General features: G+C 36.5%; 2 protein-coding genes across 3 annotated transcripts; both read right to left on the bottom strand.

Annotated features, from left to right (window-relative positions):
* Positions 1-414: 414 nt before the first annotated feature.
* On the bottom strand, positions 415-8,319 carry rhcgb (Rh family, C glycoprotein b). The gene is made up of 11 exons (XM_079346948.1): positions 7,870-8,319; positions 5,696-5,885; positions 4,797-4,947; positions 4,028-4,175; positions 3,756-3,922; positions 3,519-3,656; positions 3,079-3,215; positions 2,814-2,938; positions 2,580-2,653; positions 1,618-1,685; positions 415-975 (listed from the first exon to the last, which is right to left on the bottom strand). Exons 1-11 carry the CDS (start codon positions 8,090-8,092, stop codon positions 942-944), a joined length of 1,455 nt encoding a protein of 484 aa, XP_079203074.1. The 5' UTR covers positions 8,093-8,319; the 3' UTR covers positions 415-941.
* A 2,428-nt stretch (positions 8,320-10,747) lies between these two features.
* gdpgp1 (GDP-D-glucose phosphorylase 1) lies at positions 10,748-12,846 on the bottom strand. Of its 2 annotated transcripts, none has more exons than XM_079346351.1 (2): positions 12,685-12,846; positions 10,748-12,232 (listed from the first exon to the last, which is right to left on the bottom strand). In XM_079346351.1, the coding sequence occupies exon 2, from the start codon at positions 12,222-12,224 to the stop codon at positions 11,160-11,162; it is 1,065 nt and encodes a 354-aa protein (XP_079202477.1). In that variant the 5' UTR covers positions 12,225-12,232; positions 12,685-12,846; the 3' UTR covers positions 10,748-11,159. The 2 variants fall into 2 exon arrangements, with proteins under 2 accessions (XP_079202477.1, XP_079202478.1); XM_079346352.1 differs by having other exon boundaries at positions 10,748-12,198.
* Positions 12,847-13,528: the final 682 nt, after the last annotated feature.

Raw genomic sequence — 13,528 nt, 5'->3', positions numbered from 1 at the left:
TGCCCTCAGTCTGACCCCTCTGAAGAGGAAGCTCTGAATGGACTTCTAATTAATGGTTTATATTAAACACTAAGATGTAGTTGTGAACATGTGGGAATATTTTTTAAAATACCTTTTTTGCACTTTTTTTTAGCAGACACCTACATTATACTGTTTGATTGATGTAGTTTGGTTGAAGCCAAAAGGAAATAAGTGTTTACATGGCAAACTTATAATTCTTATAATTTTAGAATTCACCGGTCCAAAATCAGCAACATGATTTAAAAATCTCAGTGAAAAAGGTTGTAAAACACACAAAATCATTTTGTTATAATGCATTTATTGGCATTAGACAGGAACAAATGTGCCAAATGAACAATAACGAAGACATATAAATAAACATAAAATCAACAAAAAATTAAATCCACGGTATTAAAATTCATCTTTTTCTTTTATATTTTACTGGCATTCTGACACATCACACAGATTTGAAGAAAAAAACCCCATCCAAAACAAGGAGGTGATAGCCCCCACAGAAAGTCCTGAAAATGCAATTTATAGTGTAGAACAAACATTTTGATCATAGAGAGAGTGATAAATGATATAATACATATATACTCATCTATTTTAAAAGGGAAAAAACAAGGGAATGTTGACCTTCTTCTTATTTTTGAATTAGGGTAATAAATCTACTATAGTATCAGGATAATTGCATTTTCTGTTTTATAGAAAATGTTTTATCTTAAAATCAGTTGATTCTTTCAGGTCAAACAAAAAAGCAGAATTAGATGAATTATAGGCCAACTAACACATTTTAAGACATTCATTCACATTCAAATAACAGTGTTTGGTTATTGGGTTAAAATGATAGTTATAACAAATGAATATATCTGTCCAACAGCAGAGAAGAAAGAAGTAATGGACCATGTGTGATAAAGGCCGCTCAGGATGAAGGCCTGCTGTCAGTTCTGATCCATGGTGAAGTTGGACTCAGCTCTGAAATTAAAAAACAAAACAAACAAAAAAAAAACATTACAATTGCAAGCAAAAATCATGAGACTCTTATAATACTTGTGGTTGACACAGTTTTATTCAAATGTATAGCTTAATAGATAGAAACAGATGCGCATAAAGATTTGGATGAATGTTGTTCATGCATAATTGGATTTGTGGATTGAAATCTTACAGATCCACACAACAGTTCTTCTTTATTGATAGTATCATCTCCATTTCAAGTCAACACAACTCATGTGACTAAACATCAAGGTGACTTTCAAGAGCAGCACATGCATAACTGTGCTGTGAAAAGCAACAAACAGCACAGGTGAGCCTCATGTGGACTCACTTAGCTCAGGGTCATCATCAGCATAACACAATGTAGCCCTCCCAGAGTGACAGTAGAGGTGCCATGCTGTCTGCAGATACATCCTGGCTATGTGTTCACATACTATGAACAGGAATTCTCAACAAAGGGCAGAAATAACACTGAGTCACCTGCAGCTTGGGAAGTTTGGATATGCTGCCACCAAGAGGACACTAAATGCATTACATGTCAGAGCAACAAAGGCACCATACCTGCATCATGTGTTGTGTAAGAGAACAGCACGTCTTCAAGAACATAAACTGAGGGACACTTACATTTCTTTGTTCTGCATGTGGTTGTTGTAATGAAGGACTGGTGGGAAGCTCTCTTCATCATCAGGAAGCTGTGAAAAATTAGACTTAATGATTGCATCATAACACATCAAAAAACAAACAAAGTACTTCTCAAGGTCATGAAAATGGAAAATTATGAACTGACACAGCTCACTTAGTTTAAAAAAAAACAAAATAATGGAAAACAGTCTCACAGGAAAGGCACACATAATAGTAAAATGTTGAAAAACAGGAATAGCATAACAAACTACAAATCACAGCCAGGATGAATAGTTATCTAAACATAAGACCTTATGACTATCTCTTGTAATGCATTATGGCTTAACTTGCTCTTCAAAGAAAATCACAAAAAAACCCTGATCAACTCAGAAGAAAACAGACGAACAGAAGAGCCTTCAGTCAGCAGGTTTGAATAAACTGACACTGCAGATTATTCATGGTCAGGGTTTTGGAATGATGCATCCATAAACTTATTCAACACAAGATTTTAACCAAAATTAAACATTTCAAACGTTATAAAAAGTCAATTGAAATTATTTTAAAAATGCAATCTTGAGATTACTACTAGTTTTCATTTTGTACAGGTTTACATTTTCTGTAATTATAACCTAAATACTAAATTCACATCATGGATGGTAAATGGCACTTGACCTTGTATCAATCTTTTCTAGACCTCTGACTATAGCGCTTTTTTCACAACATGTCACACCTACTCATTCACACACAACAGCAGTGGTTGCTATGTGGTAAGACTATCAGTAACTAATCCCATTCATAAGCATCCATATGCTGCTGACGAAGTAACAGGAGCAATTTGTGGTTAAGTGTCTTTACATCCGGTTGAGAGATGGCTACTCTACCAACTGAGCCACAGCTGCCCCGATGAATCAATGTTCCTGTTTGAAATTGGAAACTTCTTGTTTCTTTAAATAATTATATCTCACCTCCCAGTAGGGCTCATCATCAAAACAGTTGTCATCTGCAGGATCTCCCCAGATAGGTAATCTTAAAATACATCCTGAGAAGAATACAACACAATAATCTATCATGTACGTATGAATGTGAACACACTCAATTAGCTACAGTACAAACATCTTGGAAAACCCATAATCATCTGTGCATTGCAAAGTGCAGTATATGATCCAGCTTATTGACAGTTGCAGTGGTTATTCCCTTACCAACAATGATGCCTCCACCTACGCCAAAGCAGATGGCCACACAAAGGCCTGCAGCCTGTAGACCCCCCTGCCGAGTGGGAGCTGTATTTTCAAATTCACCTTCGAAGTCAAAGGTGTTGATCAGCCTTTAATACAAAAAGAAAATGAGTTATAAAGTTGTCCTTTTCAGAGCAAAACCCCCAACATCTGATCAGGTTAACATGTACTATCACCACATAGTTTTTATGATCCTTCCCCCTCCTATTTGTAAGCGGGGGCCACTCACCCTTCTGTTCCATAGACTGATTTTGATGCAGCTGCTGCAGTAATGGCCCCCACAATGCCACCGATGACACCTGGCATGGCATGCAGGTTATGGATCCCACATGTGTCCTGGATCTTTAAATACTTCTCCATGAACGGCTGAACGAGACATGATTCATAAAGAAGTCTTAGCTGCACAATTTGACTTCATGTAAGAAACACAGATTGCGAAAAAAACAGATGATTTAAGAAGACACTTCCTGTGCTCAATAATAATAATGATAATATCTCGCTCAAATTAACTCTAAACCACCGAACATGAATATAGAGGAAATTTATATTGGTGGGTGCATTGAAAGTCTTCTCTTCATTTGTTTCCTGGAATAGGAACATTTTTGTATCTTATTTCTTGTCTTGACTGATGAATCCTAAAGGGAATCACAGAAGAACTTAATGGCTTACTGTGAGGTAGACATAGCCAAGTGTGGAGATGATGCCACAGCAGAAACCTACGATCAGAGACCCATAGGGCATTAGCATGAACTCTGCTGCAGTTCCCACAGCAACACCTCCAGCAAGAGTGGAGTTCTGGATGTGAACCTGAGCGTCAAGTGTAGAAAAAAATGCATCTGTTAATGACAGAAATATAATAAATGTAACTGTTTGTCTTTACAACAAACGAACGGTTCTGGACGTTACCATGTCTAGTTTCCCGTGTTTCTGACACAGGCTGGAGATGGCCACAGTGGTGAGCACAGTTGAAGCCAAAGCAAGGTAGGTGTTTATGGCTGCTCTATGCTGCCCATCACCATGGTCTGTGATGGCTGAGTTGAAACTAGGCCAGAACATCCACAGAAAGAGGGTGCCTGTATGCAGAAAACAGTGGATTTTAAAAATCTAGCTGTTCTTCCAGAATAAAAGTAAATCACGTGAAAGTGTAAAGAATGAATTAGCAATTGAATCATAATTACCAATCATAGCAAAAACATCTGAGTGGTATCTGGAGAGCTGCAGATGACTGCTCTGGTTCAGGTTTGGTCGATATAGCATCCATGAGATGGAGAGACCATAATAACCTCCAAATGTGTGGATTACCATAGATCCTCCGGCATCTCTGGCCTTCAGGAAAGATTAAAAAATATAAACATTCAGAGTAGTAACATTACAAAAAATGTCGAGAGCTGCAGCCTGCTGGATTTGTTCTTTGGGGTAACTTTCTCACAGGTCAAAAGTATTCTGAGCTGATTTTGGCCATAAGATTAGATCTGTAGTCACACGAATGAAAACCGGAGTGAGATCTTAGAAGAACAGGAATCTTAGATCTGAGTAGATAGTACTGTATGTAATGTTTGAATGTGTTGTCTTCTCTTCAAATAAAGACCATAAATCTGTTTCCTTTTCAGCTATCCCATCGGGATCATAATAATTGAATCATTATTGTGTTAAATTATTTCCAACCCACAGATCCTGGATAGCAAAAGATCTGCCCTCCCAAACTTGGCTCAATCTCATCTGAACACACTTTGCCGTGGGTACTCCTCAAGTGGAGGCACAATTTCAGACTTTAAAAAAGTTGCTGAATGTCACGGCTTATTAAGATTCAACAAATCAGTATTAACACGTCTGAATACTCAATCTAACCTACAGTCTGTGTGTTTAATCGAGTGTTATGTTTTGTTTTAAACCTATAGCTCAACATATTCATTAATTATTAAAAAAGGACAACATATTTTGACTTACATGAATGAGGTCAAGAATAATATACTCCTCCACAGCAAACAATGTGATCCCAAACAGAGTAAGAACCAGTAGTTGGACTGGACTGACTTTACCAAGCACTGCGCCGTAGGCGATTAAACAGCCTGCCACACAGAAGTCAGCATTGATCAGGCTGAAACAGAGAAAGTTAAGATGAGAATTAGTAGTCAATGTGAAATAGCTTATCATCTGTACTGGATAAAGATAAAATCATATTTTATAAAGAAGCCCCTGAATATGAACTTGGGCTGGGCAATACGGACCAAAACTGGTATCTCAATATTATTTCAATGAATGGCGAAACTCAATATATATTGTCTTATATTAACAATGAGTTACACGTTCAAAATGTACATGAAAATAAACTACCTGTTTGTGAACTTAATTAATTTTCTGCATCACAAAATATACACAGTGTTGTTTTGTCATCCATACATTTTTTTGAGTTTGATTCAGAAAAGAGCAGGGTGAAGATGTAGAGACAAAGAGATGAGAAAAAGGTGAACTGGCAGCTCTACAAGAAGACACATGTAACGTTATTTTAATGCAACATAAACTTTATCGACAGTAACAATATTGTCTTCTTACCCTATCTCTTGAAAATATATTGATGTATTTTAAAAACTCGATATATCACCCAGCCCTAATATGAACCATTATCTTTTGGACCTAACCAATAGTAAATTGTTATCTCATTCTCTTACAGACACACACAGGTACTTTATAAACACTCTCACCCTTTTTCATAAGGCTGACTGAATGGCATCTTGCCAATAAAACTGGTTTCTGCAGATTTATGCTGAATTGAGCTTTCGAAAAGGAAAATGTAATTAATCCTAATAATAAATACGTTGAGAACTTTAGAAAAACATTGAAATTACTTTTCAACTCCTATTTTGATCTTTCCATCATCGTCAAGGGAGTGGAACCAGCCTTGCATTAGCAGCGCCCACTGGAGGCCAAAAGCTGCAATAAGGAAATTGAAACCCACAGCACCGAAACTGTACCGCTTCAGAAATGTCATTAGGAAGCCAAATCCAACAAAGATCATCACATGGACGTCCTGGAAACCTATAGAGCAAAGAGATAAAGGGAGACATAAGGAAGAGGACTGGAGCTGGAACAATGAAAAGAAAAGACTGTTATTCAAGCGTTGGCACGTTTCTATTCAGAGCTGACTTGTTCAACACTTGTACTATATGGATGGAAAATCTGGGAAGCAGACAGCTCATGTTGTATTTGGCAAATGTTTCTGGTTCCACTACTGTTCAGTATCTGCCCTGATTTAGCCCAATCACAAGCGTTTATTTAATATGGATCAGGTTTAATATAATGACTAGTAGGTGAGCACTGCTCAATCTGATGGTAACGGTGAACACAGAGATATTATTGGTCTGCACCTGTTAATGTTTTGATTTGAGTGTTATGCTTTCTTTTAAATATTTTTGATTTACAATAATTCCCTCTTTCTTTGTCCCGGGCACAGTACACTACAACTTGAATGCAAGTAATACTGGTTGTCTGTTAAAAAAACAGAAACGCTGATTAAATAGAAGAGGGACATGAATATTATGTTTTCCAAATGTTTTTTGAATGGCATCATACTAACTTAAACAAAAACACCTAAAACAAAGAAACAAAATTATATGTGATGGTGACTTCCTAATATTATCAGGGTTGTTATATAGCATTTTGTAAAGATGACTATATATTAATTGTATGTTCTTCTGCATGGACGCCACACATGTGAAGACATTGTTTACAGACAGTTTGCTTTGACAACATGATGTCACCAGTGTGCAGGAGCAACATGGGGGCATATTAGATCAGAGAGAGGAATCACATGGAGATGACAAGGACATCACTATAATTACTTTCAGAAATGTTGATATTAAACATTTATCTTAAATGTATTAGCCTAAAACACCAAAGAGACAATAAAAACACAATATACATCCACTGTAATGCACAATCTAAAAATAGAAGAAATAAGAAATAAACAATATGGTAAATGAAAGCAACTTAGTCTTACAATGGTATCTATGACATTATTTTAAAGCTTTGGAAAAAAGTAAGTGACACAGTGCTGAGGTTTTTTTTTGTAAGATCACAAAGTCACCAAATGAATCTTTAAGCTCCACTATAATAGCCACAACTATTGCTACTTTGAACATATGATACATTTCACAAGCACAGAGCTTATATTCATTGTTGGCAATAATCACATTTGAAAGCATTCAATAACAGGTCTCTCTACTTTGTGAGACATTCACTGTCTACTGTAACCATCAAACAGCAGTTTGTAGATATACCAGCATAAACAATCAAGTATCCTTTTCAACACATAACAGGAAGAGTTTGGCACATCTCAGGGCAAAACAACTTCTTACAGTTCTGTGAAACAGGACTGTTTTCATGAAGAATTTTCATCAAACACAGTGTAATGTTTACAACCTTACAAAGAAAAAATGCATCATACAGGTCAGGCTTTCTTTCAGACTATACAGATAGTGGGCATAGTGTCAGAAAACAGCGTACTGTAACATTAACATGATGTGTTATTAGTCTCCTGACAGTATACTGTGCGTCAGGACGTACATTTGAAATCCAACACTATATCTGAGATGGCTTCATGATAGCCAGACACTAACTGCTGAGGGAAGAGTTCACTACAACCACACCCATACAATATGATCACATGCACACACCCAACATACATACAGACAATCAATAGATAAGGTTACAAATAAACAAATTCCATCCACGAAAAGAGAAAGGTATATCAGCTCAAATTAATCTCGAAAGATAAACCTGAGCCTCATGGGATATGTGCACCTGTGATCCTTCAGCATCTCATAGACCAGCACAAACTAAGATGTCAATTTGCTTATTCAAATAGAAATGTATTATAATCCAATTAAAACTTGTATCAGGAAACATTAATACAATTAGAAAACTGTTCAGAGTATATTAAAGAAAGTACATGATTGTTTTGAGGAAGGGTGAAAATAAAGTATATTTGTGAAACAATTGTAAGAAACACAAAGTTACTTACTTGGATATCTGAAGTAGAAGTCATTCTCAATGTCACTTGATATGTTGTTAACTTTCCTGTGCTCTATCCAGTGTGGATCTGACTCCTCGTTGTAACGAATAAAAATCCCAAACAAGATGATCATGGCTGTTTGCCAGACGAAGCAAACAGCTGGGAGACTCAGACGGACGTTTGTGTTTTTTGTACGATCACAAATTTCCCTGAAGCTTTGAACGCAGCCCATTGTTTTTGGTTAAAAAAAAATCTCTAGTGTTCTTTGAAGGCCTTCAGCATCTCAAGCACAAGTGAAAATGAAAAGAGAAGGGTGTTTGCTTTATTGTGAGGACACTCCCACTGTCACTCCTTTCACTAGTGTACTTGAAATGAACTTGACTTATTTCTATAATGCTCATACAGACAAAAGTAACAGAAAAGCTTCAACACCACTATTGTTAAATGACTATCCCCCCATTTACCCCCCCCCCCCCCAAAGAAAAAAAAAAACAACTAAAAATCAGTATGCAAAGAATCACACAGTTTAAAAAACACAATACCCATAATATAGGACAGATGAAACCTGACCAAATCGGAGAAAGAAGATACATAGTGGGACATCCTGAACCTGTAAACAGATTATGTTGGATGCTAAGGTTAAGGCTATTATCTGCCCAGTTGAAGAGGGATTGCATAGCTTTGATTTTTTAAAAATATATATATATACATATATAAACCTCCTCCCTTTGCACAAAAACTTTTGTCAGAGAAAGTTACACTCTTTAGTACAACATGATATCCTATTGTGTATACTGTCCACTATCATCTGTTATTTCCTGTAACAAATCAGAGGGTGTGGTATTTTTCATCTCTTCTGCTGTAAACTTTTCCTTCTTGGCCCACACAATGTTTACAGTAGCAAAAAGATGAACATACACACGTGTCAAATGTAAATAGCTTCCTCGTTTGTTGTGTAAGGAAGGTCAAAGTCACAAAACTTTTATGACGGAAAAGGGTATATTGATCTTGAAATAGCCAGTAATTAAATTGAATATTATTGATAAAGAGCTATTTATCTTCAGTATGGCACTCAAATGGGGAAATTTGACCAGTCACAATCTGGTAAAGCCAAAAAGAAAGCAGGTGAATTTCTATCCTCACTTATCACTTTAAAATCACTTTTAACAAAACCACACTAAACTTCTGAAACATTGTATTCCAGCCATTTAGAGCACAGTATATTAATTTTGAGTAATAAAGAATAAAAGATTGATGATAAAATATTGAATTATTTCTTTTTTTCATCTTTTTTTTTTTTTTTTCAAAATGGGCAGTCATGCAATTAAAGATGTAACTTTTTTTGTAGGGATAGGGATTTTGGCCAAAACAGAGCTATAAACATAACGTTAAAAAACAGACTTTTTTTTTTAAAAGAAAGTCTGAAATATATATATTTTACATTAAATGAATATGAATCCAGCTAACAGGCATAAGGAAACTCTTTAATTAAAACGAGTGAGATAGTATCTGTGCTCATTGATCTTACTGCTTAGCCGAGCACTGCTACCTTGGTGATGTAAATCTGGCAGATGATGTGCTCTTTGGGGACGATATGTACCATTGATGGACTGATTTACACACTTTGAGCAGGCTTGCTGAATCAGCTCTTACATCTTGAAGGGGGAGAAATGTATAATCCTGTCTTTTCCACAAGTTGTCGAGCTATTGTAGAAGTATATGTTTCATTAATTTAATATTAATCTGAGTGTCAGGTAAACATTGTAAATGCCAAAATCAGTGCACATTTCTGAATACATCTTGAATTAAAAAAAAGCCAAGTTTAAAATAAAAAAAGGGTTCAGATGGTAGTTAATAAGTGGATATTTGGACATGATAGCCAATACCTTTACCCTTTAATTATCCTCTACTTTGGATCAAAGGCAAACATCTGACACTCACTGTTGTCACATCAAAAAAGAATTTACAGTACTCTAGTGTTGAACCATCCCCCGCTTTCACTTTGATACAAAACCAACAGCCTGACAGCAAAACCTTCAGTTTTCGTTAATCTTCATTTAAAATTCCCTCGGGATCAATAAAGTATCTATCTATATCTAAGTATCTATCTATCTATCTATCTATCAATCATTGAATATTACAATTCAATGATGCTCTAGTTTTAATTAGTAGTGGTCTGAGTGTGTTCCTTTAATGACGACTGACCATTCTGATCCGATTATTGCTGCCCCAGAAAAATGTCTCTATATTTCTTTTGTCACTATAATTAAATATTACATCATAGGTGTTTTTAGAACAAATAATTGCCGATTTGCTGACAAGTATGATTAACAATGGGTCTGTTCTATTTTATTTAATGCAGAAAAACAAAACATTTACAGCCAAAACTTAGGAGAATTGCAAAGGAAGTTGGGATATAGCCATTTCTATAGAACGATTTAAATTATGTCTGTCCTATTCCAGCTTTCTAAATCCAAAACAATAAAAAAGGTCTGTCACAAAAAAATCCAATCAAGTAATGAAACTCAGAAGGTCAGAATAGAAGCGTGTGCATTAAGGGGGAACACTCCTGGTATCTTTATGAACCTATCTATGAACCATTTTAACATGACACTGCCATTGGTTTGTTTATTACATTATTAGAGACGTGACAGATCTAATGTTATATTGGGCCTGATATTGACGTAATTTACATATTGGATATCTGACTGACGGTGGAAGATCCGCGTCACTGATCAAGGACACTTAAAACATTCTCAGCTGCTGGCACATTCTCGCTTTGAAGACGTTTAGACTCAGCTGTAAGAAGTGTCCAAAAATCATCTCCATCATGACGTTCAGATGAGATACAACAGCTCCTTCTTTATGATCAATGCACTCTGACACCTTAGTTTAAAACATTTAATTTGAAACACCTGACAGCTGCTCACTGTTTGTATGCAAAGCCAGCACAATGCAATTCCAAGTTTCCAACACCAACACCAGCTTTACACATAATACCAACATCAACAATAACACTATTGGTTATGATAATAAAAATATCCAAATCAAACCGGAGCTGAAAAAACAGTAGATTGGTGCATCTCTAAAAATTAAATTGAGTTATTGAGAATTTCCCCTGTTGGGGATCAGTTCATATCTTGTGGCAATATTTTAAACCTAATACGGGTTAAGATATACAGCATAGCACCCAAGATAAAATGGTTTATGAAGAACTTTTTTTTTTAGTTGATTTCACAGTATTTTGTGTGGAAAACATGTAGCTCAAGCATAGTTATAACAATGATATAATGTAAGAGTCATACATCCATCACATGACGAGTAAGCTTCTGTTCCAATGTGTAAAACTCCTCATCAGACAGAAGATACTTTTGGACGATTTCTATAACATCTCTCTCTGTAGTGAGCTCATAATCCTTCTTGTTTTTAAATGGTAAATGTCCAGCCAGCTCACAAAGAGCAACATTGAAGGCAGACTCCTCCTTGGCACCAAAGCATGATATTCTGGGCCAAACAGCGATACGAACACCTTTTCTTGAACAGTGATCTTTTTCGCACATGGGCGGACATCCTCTTGTTAAAAAGAGATTGTGAGCGATGTTGCTCTCAACAAGAAAGTCTGTGACAAGACAGATGGCTCTCGCCACTTTCTTCACCTGTTCTGCCTCTGCGTAAAATAAAAAGCCTCCAGGGAAGTCCAACATGCGAAAAAATCCCATTTCAGGAACCAGTGGCTTTCCTGGTGTCGACTCTATCTTGAGCTCATGGTCCATGTAGTACCCATGTAGGTGTAAATGATTGACTGATGCAAATGCTCCGAGACTGTTGAACCCCACACGGAAGCCGGGATCAGAACTTAGGAACACAGACTCAATGCCAACCTGGATGGCGAAAGTCGTCAGGACCTGTGGGAAACATTGTGAGGGATCTGGAACAAAGAGACAATGTCCAAACTCCAGAGGGCTGACATTGACCAGCACAACCATTTTGCAGGGTTGATTCAGTTGTCCCCTTCCATTGCCTCCCTCATCGTCCTTCATCATCTCAAAGATGATTTCTTCATGATTGATTTTGTTGAAATTGAACTGTTTAGCGTTGAACTCCTGTTGAATGCTCAGGATCTCCTGAGGCTTTCTTCTCTCTATTCCTCTTTGGATATTCAGCTGGGCCACAAAGCCATACAGGCCTGGCATTAGACGTGTTTGAAGATCACCCAGGTGATAGCGGAAGAGCCCTCTGTCCATCCTGTCTGTCCACCCTTCTTGGATAGTTGTGTCAAACTTTGCTGGCACAGGACGGTTTCCTCTCCTACGACACACATCTGTGACAAAGTCCTGGCTGCTGTACAGAAATGGCAGAGACATGGTCGGGCCTGCTGTTGAACAATGAGGCAGACAGAGGTAATACAATAGGGTTTACTGGGGTGGGGCAATAAGGTGTCATTCTGCTGAATCATTGCATAGGGAGCCTCTTTACATGTGCACACAAGTGAGCAGTGGATGCTTGTAATTTTTGCTTTAAAAAAATGGACGAAACCATTAATCACTAATCTATATTATTTCCAGTACTATTGACCAGTATGACTGAATATACAAAGGTAGCAGATTTTAACATAAATATTTGTGGAGGTCTGAAACACTGAATGAAACAGTTTCATGTCGTGACAGTATCTCCAGTCTATTTGACTATTAATAATACAAAGCCTGAAGGCTCAAGCTTAAAGATAAAAATACTTAGAAATATACAGTGTTGTGAAAATATCTACTTTTGTTTTTAAAAGGTTATTTTCCATCACACAAACAAGATCATTGTTTTCAAACTCACCGATTGATTGTTTTGACGCTTATCAGACTCCGCGTCGTGAATCGAACAAAATATTGAATGCATAAACAAAGCCGGTATTAACTCTTTTTTTCCTCATTCAAATACTTAGCTAATCATTCATTCCAACTCTGTTTTAAAAAGCACAAACGCGTTCTTCCTCGTCGGTGTATTGTTAACTGTCGTGGTTCTTCTTCGTTTTCTTTTAAGTTTAAACGCTCTTAATGGTGCATTACCGCCACCTGCTGATTGTGGATCAGAATTCTAGCACATAAAAAAAGAAAAGAAAAACGACCATAATAACAAAACATTTAAAATATTTTTTCTCCAAGAAGGTGTTTGAGAGTAAAATTCCTCTTCAGTTGCTTTAATGTTTTACTGTTTATGCTATTATTTTTATAATTGGTTTTCTGATTACCATCTATGCCAGTGGACACCCAAATGCACCTAATGTTTGAGTTCTTGTTGTATGATCTGTAAAGGATATGGTTTGGTTTGGCAAAAACTACAAAATAAAACAGGAAACACTAAAAACTAAACCCAGGAATAGAAACAGGAAAATACACACACAACTGAGAAACATGAGGATATAAATCACAAAAAACAAAGAATGAACTAACTAAGCAAGAGTAAACAATGACACATAACCCATTTAAATGATAGACCAAGCTGTAAAAACAGGCTTTTTGAATTGGTGAGTATGTGACTAAAGGTATGATAACACACAGTAAAGCCTTATTGTAAACCCCCCTGTACTGAAATAGTCTGTCTGCAATATTTAACTGTTGAGCAGCTCTCCAGTTTTTCCCAGCTGACACATGTAGGCTCAACTAACTTGAAAGAATGA

This window comes from Symphodus melops, assembly GCF_947650265.1.
Source record: "Symphodus melops genome assembly, chromosome: 6".
NCBI lineage: Eukaryota > Metazoa > Chordata > Actinopteri > Labriformes > Labridae > Symphodus > Symphodus melops.
The sequence above is the reverse complement of the archived record's forward strand: the minus strand, read 5'-3'. Positions and strand labels throughout refer to the sequence as shown.

Bases quoted from the DNA above. Each gene is read 5' to 3' on its own strand.
- rhcgb (XM_079346948.1), bottom strand. From the start codon at position 8,092: ATGGGCTGCGTTCAAAGCTTCAGGGAAATTTGTGATCGTACAAAAAAC. The intron at 5,886-7,869 runs GTAAGTAACTTT...TTTGCTCTATAG, and splicing joins CTTCTACTTCAGATATCCAA to GTTTCCAGGACGTCCATGTG. The intron at 3,923-4,027 runs GTAATTATGATT...TTCTGCATACAG, and splicing joins AGATGTTTTTGCTATGATTG to GCACCCTCTTTCTGTGGATG.
- gdpgp1 (XM_079346351.1), bottom strand. From the start codon at position 12,224: ATGTCTCTGCCATTTCTGTACAGCAGCCAGGACTTTGTCACAGATGTG.